We start from the raw sequence: 16,021 nt of genomic DNA, 5'->3' as shown, positions 1-16,021 counted from the left end.
ATTCGTAGTTTTAAGTAATATGTGGTCCAGGCAGCTATTATCTCGGGTGGGAAATAAATGAGCCGGCAACAAACCATGAAATGAAGCCATATTAAGATAGGTATCAGAATTAGATTCAGGGATATTAGATAAGATATTGATGTTCATATCGCCAATAATAGCTACATTGCTTATATTTGCTAGAGAGGTTAGAACATTATTTAAACTGTCTAAGAAATTATTCATATTTCTATACGAGGGTGACCGATATATAGCTACAACGGCAAGTTCACTCCCAAGTTGTAGAATAAGGCAGTTGGCTTCGCTGAATGTCGGCTCTGAGATAGTTAAGTTTAATTTGCTACGATAGTATATAACAATGCCATCATTTTGATTATGAAATTTCGAAGCAACAGAGTTATATCCTTCAATTGTCGGAATATTAGAAGTCTTTCTTAACCAGCATTCTGTTAGTATTAATATTTCACAAGAAATATCTAGCCTAGACAATAAAATAGTTAGACCATCAAAGTTGCAATTAATACTTCTAATATTCATGTGAAGGATACCTAAGGTACTGTTGGTTTTACTAATATAACGTAGACATGTTTCCGGTGTACAAGCGAAGGACTTAGCTACCTCATGGGATTCAATATTGTTAAAAACTTCGTTGAGATCACCCATAATCGTATTTAAAATAAACAGGTGAGTTTAATAAAAGGTTCTGAAGAGCTAGAAATTCGTTAATTAACCGAAAATTTTTGTTGAACACAGGTTGAAGATTGACTTTGGCACATGTGAATGAAGTGTGAGATAAGAAAATTATGTCGTACAGAATTAATAAGTAAAGTGTAGGTAAAGCTAGTCACTTATTTGTAGGTAAGTTACGGATATCGAGTTCCTTTTCAATGCGTATTGCGGAAGCTCCTTCCTTTTTTCTTAAATAAACTCTTCCATTTGCTGTCCAGCAGAAGGCAAAATTGTTGATCTTCGCATATTCTCGGGCAAGATAAAAGAGACGTTTTGTTTTAAATGTAAGATGTTCTGAGATATAAATTACCTTTTGCGGACCTTCCATTTGTAGGTGAGTTGTGGAAAGTTTGTTATTCCTATTAGAATTATTAAATTTTTTTGCAAATCTAATTATATTTTCCTTTTGAATAACAGAGACTAGGTCAACAATTAAGGTTTTGTTCTGACCAGACTTAGCCTTACTGCGGTAAAGATCCCGAATATCCGAGTGTTTAATTTCCATATTTATGGCTTTCCCCGTATTTATCACTGTATTTATTAAATCTTCTTTAGTTTCCGAGGGTTTCTCTGGTAGATTTCGAATTTCCAAAGTTGTGCATTTTTTGTCTCTTTCCAATCTTTCTATTCTCTCTTCTAAAATTTGTATGTATGCAAGGTTATTATTCTGTTCATTTATTATTTTGTCTAACTTGTTCTTCATTTCCTCATACTGTTTTGAAACAAACTCCGTACTAGCCCTTATTTCACCCAGATCCTTCTTTATTTCGTTAATATTATTCATTAGAAGCGATTCTTTACTTTCATGATGTTTTTTGAACTCTTGAAACATTTGCTTCATTTCACTCATGAATGAGTTCAACTCATCAACTTGCTCGAACTTCCGCTTTTGTCTTCTAGTTGTACATTCCCGAGCTGGGGGTTGCGAACATAGATCTGGTTCTGAGTCGCAACGAGGAGATGATATCAATGACTTCGGAGGTGTTCTTTTAAGGGGCATGTTGAATAATATTTGTTATAATGATTTTAGTAAAATAAGAATGTAAAAACGGAAATTTGCTCTAATTTAACATAGAAAAACAAGTTAAAAATGTTGTACGTTGGTAGGATGCGAAATGTCGACTTTTACGTGTAGTCATTTACTTAACAGTGTTACTCATCGCAGCGCACGGTTTAAAATATTCAATCTTGTTCGTATTGATATAGTATTTCAGTCTCGCTCACCGTAGTTTAATTAACGATGATTTGTTTCTTTCTCTGTTGCGCGTAGATCACTGCACTAGCAAAACCGGTTACCACATTTGTTTATTACAATTTTAAGAGTGAATGTAGTTTACGCAGCACAAAACACGTCTATTCTCGAGCGTCGCTCGAGGGGAAGGGGGATAAGTCGTACCATATACCCAACATAATTTATTGCAAGTAATTAGTACTCACGTTGTATTCGCATGAATAGAAATTATTTATATACCAGCTTAACACGATAAGTTATCTCTTATCAAAGTAAAAGAATATGCTCCTAGAAATTGATCGATAAGTTTGCTCCATTTTTATATAGCTAGAGTATTTTTATTCATAAAACGATTGAAGCTTGGTCTAATGAAAAATAGAAGCGATATATAAAAGCAAACTAAAACTGTAATGACATATTTAAGTATAAGTTTTTCGGGAAGACGAAATGAAATTCCATATTACAACATAATTAAATCTCATTATTCCCAACAAAATGGTACACACTTATTAAAACAAATTATCGATTGGCGCTGCCGCACGCTATGCACGAACGGCGCTGACGAACGTCGCAATGAGTTATTACAAAACGTCGTCAGGCGGCGGCGGCCAGCCACGCACGCGCCATGCACGCCCCTGTTTGTGTGTGCGTGAGTGCGTGACGTCACGTGGCGTCACGACATCACTACTACACCCGTGGCTGGGCTGTGCACGGCGCGAAGCTAGGCGCACGCCGCGTGATCGGCACACGGCGGCCATGCTTCCCCTCCCCGCCCCGCGAACCACTCGCGTCCGACGTTCCGCGGTGCGCGTATCGTTTGTATTATTGTTTTTTATTTGTCGTAATAAATATGGAAACGTTCATAGAACAAGTGAGAAATCATCCTTGTTTATGGGACACAGACAGTGTATCGTACAGAGATTCGGCACGTAAGGATTTGGCGTGGAAAGTGGTTGCTCAGAACTGCGGCTTGGTTAACGGTGAGCGTGTTTTGTTATCGTTTCGAGCGGGACGAGTGAGAAGCGATGCTTTTGTTGTTCGTTCTCTCGTTCGCAGTAAATGACAGTGATGTGATAGAAATCTGGCGTACGAGAAGGAATTTTGAAACGATGTAATTTGGAAACTGTGTTAATTTATGTATTTAATTAAAGTAACATTATTATATAAAGTTAGATTTAATAAAATAAGCTTTTATCAGAGAGCCTCTTCGAGGCGGATTTATTCCAAGATGAGATTTGTAAGTGTTTTAATTCCAAAAACGCATTATATTTCCAACTACACAGAAGACAGACGTGAAGTGGAAGCGTTTACGCATTTCGTCTGATAAGTGTGCGTGACAAAGGCATAATTTTAGTCCACGTTCTCTTCCCACCGTTTTCTTTGAAGTGTGGGAAAGACGCATAGGAAGATGATGTGCATATCTTCTTTCTTTGCGTTTCGTCCTTTGACGATTAAAGATTGCGGATGTCTATGGGCGGCGGTCGCTTCGCTATTTAAGCGTATTCAGGTTGTTTGCAATTGCTCGTTTGCCACCTTGTGATCTAAAAAAAATTAACTAATTCCTGTATCAACGTGATTCCGTTCATGGATAGGTTAAACCTACCGCAAAACAACGGACACTGTTAGGATTAATTGTTTGGGTACCGAACCCAAGACCCGCGTTCTAACATAAACCAACACTGACCGCTACGCATAAGGGTTTATAAAATCAATGTATTTTTACAAAATCGTGTTACAGACTAGTATTTTTTTTATATTTTATGTAGTATTTTTAATAATTTCATTCCTTTCGATAAAATAATGCTAAAAATGATATGACACGTTTTTTGATCTTTTGAAATTTGCCGAAGAGTGCGAATATTAGATTATGAAAAGATAACGCTAATCTGGTCACGCTTTGAACTAGATTTAAAACTAGACACTTGGTAATAAATACATTTTTATGTTTTAGCGTCTGAAGCAAAAAATCAATGGAAAAGATTACGAGATAGCCACAGAGAAGCGATGCGGAGGCGAAAAACAGCGCTGCAACCTCAAAATTTCGGTCCTTGGAAATACGAGAAACTAATGGAATTTGTACTGCCACAGAACAGAGAAACATATGCCAATTTCTGCAATGAAACGTACACAGAAAATGCTCTAGTGAGTCTATCGACTGAAGACAATGAGTGTAATAGTGAAAGCTCCACGTTAGATGTAGAAAGAGAATATAAACGTCAGCTGAAGGAGAAAGAAAGAGATGAAATGAGGCGACATATTTTCGACGAGAATAGAATGAGACGTGATCCACTGTCTGATTTATTTTCTAGTATGTGCGAGAAGACACGAGACTTGCCCAAATATCTACAGCTCAGAGTACAAAGGGAGATATTCGATTCCGTCAGTCGTGCTGAAGAGGAAGCTTTGTCTTTTGAATCACAAGTATCCAGTGCATCCTATTATAATGCTAGTTCTGATAAATTCGGACAAATGGAAATATGTGAGTTAGCAGAAACTAAATACAGACAAACTGAAAGTCCAGCGCCGAGCACGTCAGTTATAGTTCCAGAACAAAAAGGAGAAATAAAGCGGTAAAACTTTTTATTGGCCTAAATAAATGCAAGAAACGTTTTACTTGACACCACACGTGTGACAACGCGTCAAATTAATTAAAAAAAAATACGCACTAAGTTATAAATTACATTTTTATAAATAATAATATTAAATCATTTAAGAGTTGTGGAAAGTAGAAAAGTTGCATTTAAGTTGTTAATATAGTAGATGTTCATGTTAGTATACTAGATATAATAGTAAAGTACTCGTAGAATATGACACTCTTAAAAAAACGATACGTTTTTCATGTGTAGTGTTCATATAATGTTCTCTCTTCATTATTGTCCAAATAAAGTATTGCGTTCTTATGTTGTTCAGAGAAAGTAATGCAAATGTTATTTAAATATATAAGAAAATCAATGTAAAATAAATGAATGATTGTATAGTTTAGAACAAAATAATAAAGCTAAATGAATTAAGCAACGTAACATAGCACTATAACTTACTGTTTTCCCTTGTGAACGGCGTAACTTTCTCAGAGTGACCCTCGAACTTAACCAGTAAATACCGAAGCCGCTCAAACTATCAAAAACTTAAGCACAATTCCCACTTGTGGCTGACCCCTGTTAAAACTAGAATAGCCAAAACAGGAGCCTCGACTGTATACGTTATCCATTAATTAAATGAAACTTAGATGTTTTGCCCAACATGAATAGAGTGCATACGACAGCTCCTAATGTGTTTTAAATTGATTTAAGTGATAAATTAATTAAATTTAAAATATTATTCACATGTTTGTACCTATATAACACTGAATATAGTTCTACAGATGCAGAAAAAATAAAACTTCTTAGAAAAATGTTCTAATAATGTCTGGAGGTTTTTTCAATTCGTAAGTAGTGCAAACACAATCGACAATTATTTTTATGCAAACTCCCTTAAACTAGAATAAATACATTAAAAACCACACGCAATGTTTGATACATTACAAGAATATTGCTGAAGTAATATTCTGGTAAATTCCTTAGGTAAACCAGGATAAACTGGTCTAAATATTACAGTAGATTCAAACGGCAACATTAAATTCGTAACCTGTCAAGGTGCAGGAGTTGCAAAGACTAACAGATTTCAGATACTCCGCCCGGCTGAGGCAACAGATTCCGAAGCCAATGTTCGTATTTCACGAACGAACCACTTTCAAATTCAATTAATCATAGTTCGGATTAGTTCCCCTTTGACGACCTGAGGCCAGACGTGACTGTCTTGCCTGATGCAACTTCAATATTCATTTAATATTAATTTGTGAATATTATTTCAACGTTTACTTAAATTTTAGATCTATTTTACAATAATTATTAAACATAAAAAAAATTTTTTTGCAATGCACGACTATCATGAATTTCCTTTCGGAATACATTTTGTTATAAGCTTCAAATCATTTCTAATGATGTTAATTTAATTGAAATTTATATTATAAGAATTCTCCTTCGACTTTGATTTAAGAGTTACAATGATTACCAAAGTATTAGTCAAAAATCGTATATTTAACGATAAATTCCAATTACAAATAAAAACAAAAATAATTTACAAGGGACATAGAATACTTATAAGGATAAAAGTATAGTGGTCAATCTAAAGGAATGTTTAACAATTTAATTCTTACTAACATTAGACGCCCGCTGGGAATCGAATCCCGGACGCCTGGTAAGTAACAGATTTATTAGACCTCGACTCTAAACACAGTCGGGATCAGGGTTTCAAATTAAATCGTAGCTTAATACGGCCGCAAAGCCGTTTTGGCTCCCGCATAGACTGTCTGCTACTGATACTGGCTTCACTTATCATTAAAGCTTATACCATACTAATACTTAACTGCAATGTTAGGTAGGGACAAACATTTTAACTGCATTATATTTGATTATTATTAATTTAGGGTGTATGAATGTCATATTTATGATATCAATAGCTGTCGCCCCGACTCCGTCCGCATGGAATTTAAAAAAAACGTAATAAGTAGCATATGTGTTCTTCCAGACTATGTTCCAAATTTAATCAAGATCCATTGTGTCGTTCCAGATATACCTTCAAACATCCATCCATCCATCCATCTAAACTTTCGCATTAATAATATTAGTAAGACTAGCTTTCTTAACACTGAATTCTTGCCTCATGCAGTTAAGGCCAATAATGTGGTTTAAATTTAACTACCACCAAAAACCGGTAACTTGATAGATCCAAGTTTGCAGTATGAAGTCTTAAAAACAATGAAACATCTCTAAGTATTTAACAATACAAACCGAGGAATGTTTCCGTTTCTGTTAAAGAGTTTCAACAAATCAGACGTCTAATAATGTAAGACTACAATTCTAGCGAAGTATTTCTTTCATCGACTCAAAAGTTCCGAGTCGGGAACTCAAAAGTTCCGAGTCGGGAATTTCCTGCAGTGGAACTAAGAGGGCGAGCGGAACTGCAAACGACTTCCTCCCACGAGTACGGCGACCGGAAATCAACCGGCTCTTGTTTGTGTTGTTTTAATTTCGACATTACTTAGTAGCTAACATGCAATAAAGCAAGAGTAAACTTACATGCAATTTTCATTGCAGAAATCCTTACAATTAGGCGTTAAAGTGATTTCAAATTCGCACCTGGCACCGCTTCACTAAACTCTTTTATTTGTTGTGTTTTAGGTCTAATTTAATAACTACTATAATACTCTAAACAATGAACATAAACTAAAACACAACAATCTATAACAAGCAAACTTTAAATAAACTCCGGTTAAATATTGATAACAGAAACTAACAACTTAATCAGCGGCGATTTGTCTAAAGTTTGGACAAGATCTTAGCTAGATTTATTAGCTTAAAGATATCATATAAATTTAAGTTATTATTAAAAATTATTTTAAACAAGAGGAAAAGCTTAAAGCTCAATCATTGCCAGTCAAAATTCAATTAAAGGATATTTCATCAAAATCCATAGCTTTAAAATTTCCTCTTAAGAGGCAAGGGGTTAAACTCATATAAAAATAATAATAAACTATTACCCATAAGAGATAAAATAAGGTACAGTAAACATATATTTATCAGCGTAAACGAATCTTACATTACACAATACAATTCGTACTAAATGTTTATGTCACTAAGATAATAACATAGTCCTGAATGCCGTCAAGACAATACACTTGTTATCAGTAAGTTAATTTCCTGCCAGAACAACTCAATCAACGAAACTTAGCGTCGCCTAAATGATTTGAACACACAAATACGTGTGTGTTATTGGAGTTAACATCTTACATTCTATTATTAAGCTACTATTGTACAATTTACTTACCAGTAAATGTCTTGTAAGCTTTTTCATAAAATTATATGGCAAAGACGAAGCGACATACGACCTGTTATCATTATACTCGCACTACATAAAAACTAAGTTAAGTAAATTAACTTCGCCTTAATGCTCTTAAATAATAGTCTTAGTTTAGCTCAATTAATCTAATATAGTTTGTTTTTTGCTACAACTGGTATATCGTTATATATTATATTACTGATGTTCAGTTCATCCTGGATAAGCAAGAGTCCAAGTGACCGACATATTTTGTCACTTTAGAGGTTTCTCTCTAACCCGAGTTTCTCAGTAATGGAGGTCATCAGTCGGGACCGGAAAAAAGACTCTCGCTTACACATGTTTTTCGCTTATCCAGGTCCTCATTTACCCAGGTTTGACTGTATATAGGTATTTTTAATAAACTTCACTGGTTCAATACCACGAGTCAAAATTAAATCAGATGCACTTAAACAGAATAAATTAAAACCAGTCAGATCGAAATTTCAATGGCTCGTCAACTTGATTTAATTACAGGAATCGACTGAACGTCCAGATATTACGATGCTCACTAAAATTTTAAACCGACTGTCGATATTTCAATATTGCATGTAAAACGAACAGTAAAACTGTTCATATTCGTTCACTTTATAACACTGTAAAAGGGAATAAATATGCCCGACGTATAATCAAATACGCCCAACATCAGAAAAGCACAGTTCAAATAGAATTTTTTCGCTCTTAAAAATTGCGATCACGTTTCTAATATAGTGAAAACAATATTCTAGTGACCGGGTGATTTCTGCACAGATGCTTGCCCTTTCTGTGTACGTACCCTTAGGTAATGCGATTTCGTCATACTTTCAAATACGGTCACATACATATCTAAATTGTAATTTAAAAGAATTTAAATAATGAGGAAACAAAAGAATTAATTTAGGTAAATACACAGCAAAAATGTAGTGACATTAGTATTATGATGAATTCCATTTTATTACTTATTTGTATTTTAATAAATGTTAGTAAATAGCTGTTCCATGGCTGTCTATCACCTCTATTATAATATTGAAAATGTATAGTCCTAGATTCGAAACCAGCTTTAAATATCATACGTAATATTGTTTGGTGTTTTTAACTAATGTTGTATACATTGTATGTCGTAGTTACCTTTTTAGTTTTAGCAAACCTCTAGCGACTTCGACTGCACGGAATTAAAAAAAAAAAACTTGAGAGGTGTCAAGGGACACCCGGATGGAACGAAGTTCCTTTCTATTAATTAGTGAAGGAACCAATGTTTATTCCATGAATAAAAAACTTAAGTCTTCACAAGAAGTACATTTTATTTCTATGAATTTTCGTTATATATTGTCACGTCGTTGCCATGGTGATATAGCAAAAAGTGTCGTGACAACTTTTCGTAAGATTTTTTTCCGTCTAGCCCCCTTTCACAACGCGCGATAAGGAACTTCGTTCCAAAAACTTAACAACTAGACTATGTGTTCTTCCAGATTATTTTCTACATCTATGCCAAATTTCATCAAGACCCGTTGATCAGTTCCGGAAATACCTTCAAACAAACATCCATCCAAACATTCGCATTTATGATATTAGTAAGATTGATGTAAATGTAGTTAATACTTTAGAAAATAAAACAGCAAAGTTCAAAATGTGTGACAGTTATATTTAACACTTTACAATGTTCGTTCGATAACATTTTGTATATCATAATTTGGAATCGCATACATCGCGCGCTGTCGCTTTTTTAATGCCCTCAAGGGGAGTTTTGAAGCTCCATATCGATATAAAAACCACATTAATCTATACTTATCTCGACTATATTATTTAATGACGCGCCATTTTGTGGTTATTTGTAACATTTATAGCTGATACATAGACATTCTATGACGTATTTTAGATAACATTTAATAATGTTTTTTATCGCGTGAGTATCTAATATGCATTTTATTCGCGTCACGAGGATTGAAAACCGTTTTAATATTACAATAAATGTAGAGTTTTTATTTAATTTTATTTTATACATGAGGAGATATAGAGAGAATACTAATTTATACTGATAAAAAACCCATTAAAAAGTCAATTATTTGTAATTTTAATTTTATGTTGTTTACAGTATATGCCTGGTACTGCTTGTTAAGTTTTGCAACATTAAACCTCTGTACCGCACTTATCAAACAAAGCCATATCGTTATTCAAAAGCTTTGGTGATTTGCATGAAATAATAAAGGTGACCGCGCATAGTTTCCTTTGTTTATAGCGGTCAGCGAGCGAGCGAGTTTTGGTTGCCCTCCTCGCGCCTCGCCCCTCACGCATTCCTGTCCTACCTCCTTTATTGTCTTACCTTCCGCTTATGACAAATAAAACATATTTATTACAAACGGAACACAAAGGAGTGCACGAATTCTCTCAACTAAACATGTTATTCCTTATGAAGAAGGCGTTGTATTTCATTTCTTATTTCGTTATTACATATTTTTTATTCTGATTTATGTACAATGCTATACTTTTTTACTACTCATATATAAAGTGATGTGGAAATTTTTTTATCGAATCAATAAATTTAAACTTTCTTTTTCTACACTCAATATTTGTGCCATGTTCAATTTTTTATTTTTTATAAGCACTTTAATCCGAGGCATAAGGCGGAGAAAAAACTCCAAGAACTTTTTGTTTTATTATGAATATTCTATAAAAATAAAAATACTACAAAAATAGTAGAACATTGCATAACAATGAAGAATACCTGACATTACCGTGATAAAATAATAATCGTATCTTCGAGTAAGATGTGGCACCTTCCGGCACTTCACCTGTCACCGCATTGTTCCCGCCCGTCCCGATATTATTCAATTATCCCGCAGACCGTCAATTGACTGTCATATTGCGAACAATCGACACTCGATCACTCTTCTTTTTCCTAATGAAGGCCAACGTCGAAAGTCCGAATTGGAATTATTAAAAAACCATTAGACTAGAAGACCCCGTGATGGATGGACTCTCGAATCCGATCCATTTCAATTCCAACCGATGTCTCTTCGCAAAAGGTGTCCCCAAAGTATGAAAATGTCGTAATACGTTTTATATTGTTATTGCTCGATTTGATTTCGCTCGATACAGGGATACAGTATACATTTTTTAAGCGGATTTGTTTTGATTTTTTTTATTTAAGTTCTTAATTGAAGTAAGTATTGAGTTCTTAATCGAATTTAACAATGGCGCGCGTATTTTTATTTAATATTCAAAGTTATCTGCTTATTGGGCATACAGGAAAATACTACTTTACTTCTACTGATAAATTGACTTATTTCTTTTGTCTTAAAATTTTTCATATGTATAAATCTTTTTTTTTTATTTGGCGAAAAAATATAAAAGACTCTATAATAAGATTGTATAGTAATGTTGTAATACAGGGTGGAACATTACTCACGCCTAACCAGAAATGATGAGCTGATAAATCATATCTAGTCGCCGATTTATATCGCAATAAACTCACACCAATGGTGGTTATAAATAATCAAATCTTTATTATGTTTTATGTTGTTTCGAGATATTACAATCAAAGTAACAAAAGAATATAAAGAAGAATAAAAAGAATAATAAATAAATAGAGAACTTTCGTTAAGTAACCACTAAAAATCAAATAGTAAAAGCTTTGTGTTGTTTACTTAAAATTACTTTAACATTAAGTTTAAAATTCTGCGTTTAGATTTAATTAAAAATTCTTGTATGACATGACTTTACGTCCAAAAATATAAGCGAAAGAATGGCATACCTAAAAGCTAGCTAAAAGCCAGGCCCGTTAACTCGGCTCCACTGTATAAAATAACCATCTGTGGAAACCGACGTTTATCCCTTAAAAAGTTTCTTTGTGAGGATAACTCGCTCTACATCCCCTCTTATGATATGTTTATGTACTTTGAGATTTTATGTGGACGTTCTAACGCCGAGCACGAATTTTATTGGGTTTATAGAATTTTATGGAGCAATATACCCGCGGAGTGGCCGATGTTTTTCATTGTTTATTGATTCTGACGCTACCCGACGGTTCCGGTGAAAATATGCCGATAAATTAAAGATATATATAATACTATATGAATTAAAAATATTGAGCTTAAAACAATGTAAGCAAATACAAGTCTACAGCAGAGATCTGTGACGCGCTAATAGTAAAAACAAGTGACAATTCAAATAGCAATGTTAATTTTCACGATAAACTTTTCGCCTATAAACATTGACCACTAAGTACAAAATGTGAATACACGTCGTCGTTCCTGTAAAATCTGTGCAACATACGATACAGCATTTTAACTGGGCTTTAACAGTTTGACGGCACACTTAATGTATTTATACCGGGCATCGGGTAGCGGCATCTGTGGCTAATGATATCGCCGGACCGCCGCACCCGCCCATCCCAGTTCCCGCCGTCGCTCGCCGCCCGCCAGCCCCCATGACTCGGTCATTAGTTAAACACGCGCAACTGCCCGCATGTCGCAAGTTTATCTTTGGCTAAACTGTAGGTATGTGAACTCGATTAGCCCTTTGATCAAATAATCCGACGATAAAATAGGGTTTGTCGGCGAAATTTAATTACACTAAATGTCATTGTGCAAATGTATTGGCGGCAAAACGTGAGTATTCGAGGTATCTAGCGTTCTTTCTAAATAGCTACTTAAAAGAAAATGTTCAACATTATAAGAAAAGTCTTTTGAATATTTATTTTTGATAGGCGTAAAAAATTATAGCGCCTACGATACCAAGATGTTAAATAATGTCCCTGTATTTAAATTATGAGAAAGTTTTATTACTGTCAATTATTTTTGAGAAAGTAGTACAGCTAAAGTACCGTGACACACGTCTCTAACGGGAAAGATAAACTCAGTCCTATTTGGTAGCTACGACAATTGTTACGTGGTTCTACGGGTCAGGCTCTTTACTAATATTATAAATGCAAATGTTTGGATGTATGGATGGACATTTGTTACAAGGTATCTCCATAACAGTGCATGTATCTAGATGAAATTTGGCACAAATATGTAAAATAGTCTCGAATTAAACATGACATACTTTTCACTATTTTTTAAATTGTACACAGACGAAGTCGCGTTCAAAACCTAGTAGTAAAATAGTATTCAAACTTTATGTCAGCTCAGAATATGACATACAAAAGACAAGACAGCTACAGTCAAAAAAAAAAAGATCTAGTGACATTGACTGTGACATTGTGAGCTAATTTAGTTCCACTTATCTCCACCAGGTGACGTGTCAGTTGTCATACCTTCAGTAGCTACAGTAGGTTGGCTGATGATGGGCAGCTCATCACGTGAAGGTTGCTGGGTGATGGAAGGTAGAGACATCACCAGACCACCTAAAGGCACCAGTTGATCTTCTGTAGTCTGAGACATATCATCGTCTGCGTCACCTGAAATAAAAATTATCACATTTCTAGTTAACTATTTCGTTTTTTTTAAATAATTCCTTCTTAGTTTAATTTTTTTTTTTTTGTTATTAAGTTCCTAGTATTTTGTCCTAACTAAATATTATTTTATCAGTTTCAATTTTACTTTACTAGTAAAGTAAAAATAAAGTTAATAAAATACAATATCGTCCGCCATTTTGTGACAGCGGCCATCTTGGATTTATTCATAGTGTACTCTATTCATCATCATCAGCTCACTATACGTCCCCACCGAGGGGCTCGGAGCCTACCCCAATTTCAGGGGTGACTAGGCCATAGTCAACCACGCTGGCCAAGTGCGGGTTGGTTGACTTCACACATATCATTGAATTTCTTCTCAGATATGTGCAGGTTGCATCACGATGTTTTCCTTCACCGTAAGAACGTCGGATAAATGTACATATGTAAATCGAAAATCGAAAAACACATTGGTACATGGCGGGATTCGAACCCAGGACCTGCAGATTGCAAGTCAAGTGCTTAACAAGAGGTTATAAAATTTTCAGGACGACGAAAGATCAGAAGACGATCTTACCTACAGTCAAATTATAAACAACTGAATTATTTTGTATAACGTTTGCCTTACACAGATGTATATATCGTACTTGTATCAAATAGACATATATCTCAACGAGCAGCTTGGTCGCGTGCCGGCAAGGTGGCGGGCTAACGGGTGGCCTCTGTGGCGGTCACTCGATTAATACTAACATTAATCTCGACTGCCCGAACCCCGATCCCCGAGCCCCGAGCCTCCAGCCCCGGGCTCCGGGAGGGGGCTCTAATTTATACCCTCGTTTTGACAATTGATGGCGTTCAAAACACTGAAGATATTTCGTTTAACTCTATTTAATATGTTCAGTGTTGCAATTTAATTGTTTAATTTCGGGGAAGATTTCGATTAGAAAAAGAATTTAGTTCATAAGGTAAAATTTAAACAATTTTTTTATGAATTACACCAGATGTGTTCGTTCTATGTGAAATTTTTATCATCAATAATGATACATTGAGTACACAAGTCCGTTTTTCTATTTAAAAAAAATCTGAAAATGATCAAAATCCAATGTCAAAAAAACATTTTAATTCTTAGAACAACATTTCAAATTCAAATAATGAAATGATGGGTATGGTGGTCAACCGAGTGTACGCAAGGCAAGGCATGCGTGAACGTCCGCTGGCTGTGACGCGCCTCGCCTGTCCCGGCTCTGCCCCGCGCGGCGCAACCTTCACTCGCAGCACTGATGCAAATTACCACATCCCGTGCGATTGTCATTTTTGTTTCATTAATTAACTCTCCCTTATTTACAAACTGCCGCACTTACTTCGTTAAATAGTTGCTAAGGGCGTTCCTAAGTGTAGACTTAGTATAATAGAAGGGAAGTAGAATTTGATTAAGGAAGAACGCATAAGAAGGAGATATATTCTCTTTCTATGGGTCTCCTCCTCCTTTCAGTAAAAGATAGACAAATGCGGAAGTCTATGGGCAGCAGTCACTTCATTATTTCAGCGAATACAGGTGGCCACTTACTTACTTGCCACCTTAAAATGTAAAAAAATGATTAAGTCTCGAACTTTAAAGACTAGTAATTTCTTTTTCTTTTATTAATCTTAATATTTGAATACAAACTTGAAGTAAAATAAGACTTTTGAAATAACTAACAACTATTGTACATAATATCAAAATTTCTAATAACTTAAGTTAGTGAACTACAAATAGAACTAATTGGTACATAATTTTGTCATCTACAGATTGATCATCGCCAAAAACTTATGCAATAAGTCGTTAGAATATTAATTTACCCTTAAAATTAGAATTTTGACGTTGACATGGTTTGGGGGGTCTCCAGCATTACTGATATGGAATAAATTTTCAACTTAATTTAACTACACAAACATAAAGGGACGAACGAAAGGGACCGACTTCGTTTCAGAATTGAAGTGGAAACTAATGATAAGGTAGTTTACGCACTACTACACCGATATACGACATTGTTCAATGGACAAGGCATGGCATGGCGTTCGGGATTTCAATCTTGTTATCAATTGTTTTCTCTACTTACTTTTTATTTTTCACTTCACTTAGTTGTGTTTTAGTAGAAAAGCGGATTGTTTTTTTTTATAATATTGTGCAATTTTTCTATAGCTGTGTTGATTAAATACAACCTACGCCTTGTTTTATTTATATCAACACGATTCAATTATAATTATGCATTTTGAAAAATTTACCACATCCAATGATAAAGTAGTTCCGAGAGCGTACTCGCGCTTGACTGTGCACCCGCATCTGTTGTCGCGTTCTGCGCAACTAACGCTCCTCTTCACTTCAGAAATCTCTATGTTTTGGTCATTATTTCTTCAACACTAATATATAATGTGTCTATTTAATGATGATTAGTTTGATAAGGAACGCCTATGAAGTATGGAATTAATTTTTTATGATGATTAATATCGTATTTAATGTCATCCGATTATAAATGTTAAAAAAGAAAGAAGGAGTCAAATATGTATAGAAAAGGTTAGTTGAAGATTTAATCGATTTATCGGTTTCTGAAACTAAAATATCTGTATAAATAATATCGTCATCCCTCCCATTATGTTAACAGTTATAACAATATGTTTTATACAGTGCTTTCGGTCTCAGAAACCGACGATAAAATAATTTACGGTTAAATCACTACCCATAACGAAATCCAGATAATTACTTAGGGAAATTTACTAATAATTAAATGCAATGATTT

At 34.6% G+C, this 16,021-nt stretch overlaps 1 protein-coding gene across 1 annotated transcript; it reads left to right on the top strand.

Annotated features, from left to right (window-relative positions):
- The first annotated feature begins 2,514 nt into the window (after nucleotides 1-2,514).
- Nucleotides 2,515-4,620, top strand: LOC106713536. The gene is made up of 2 exons (XM_014506348.2): nucleotides 2,515-2,940; nucleotides 3,912-4,620. Exons 1-2 carry the CDS (start codon nucleotides 2,811-2,813, stop codon nucleotides 4,532-4,534), a joined length of 753 nt encoding a protein of 250 aa, XP_014361834.1. The 5' UTR covers nucleotides 2,515-2,810; the 3' UTR covers nucleotides 4,535-4,620.
- Nucleotides 4,621-16,021: the final 11,401 nt, after the last annotated feature.

Source organism: Papilio machaon, chromosome 5, assembly GCF_912999745.1.
Source record: "Papilio machaon chromosome 5, ilPapMach1.1, whole genome shotgun sequence".
Classification (NCBI taxonomy): Eukaryota; Metazoa; Arthropoda; class Insecta; order Lepidoptera; family Papilionidae; genus Papilio; species Papilio machaon.
The sequence above is the reverse complement of the archived record's forward strand: the minus strand, read 5'-3'. Positions and strand labels throughout refer to the sequence as shown.

Coding starts and splice junctions, on each gene's coding strand:
- LOC106713536 (XM_014506348.2), top strand. CDS start 2,811: ATGGAAACGTTCATAGAACAAGTGAGAAATCATCCTTGTTTATGGGAC. Junction 2,941..3,911: donor GAACTGCGGCTTGGTTAACG/GTGAGCGTGTTT, acceptor TTTATGTTTTAG/CGTCTGAAGCAAAAAATCAA.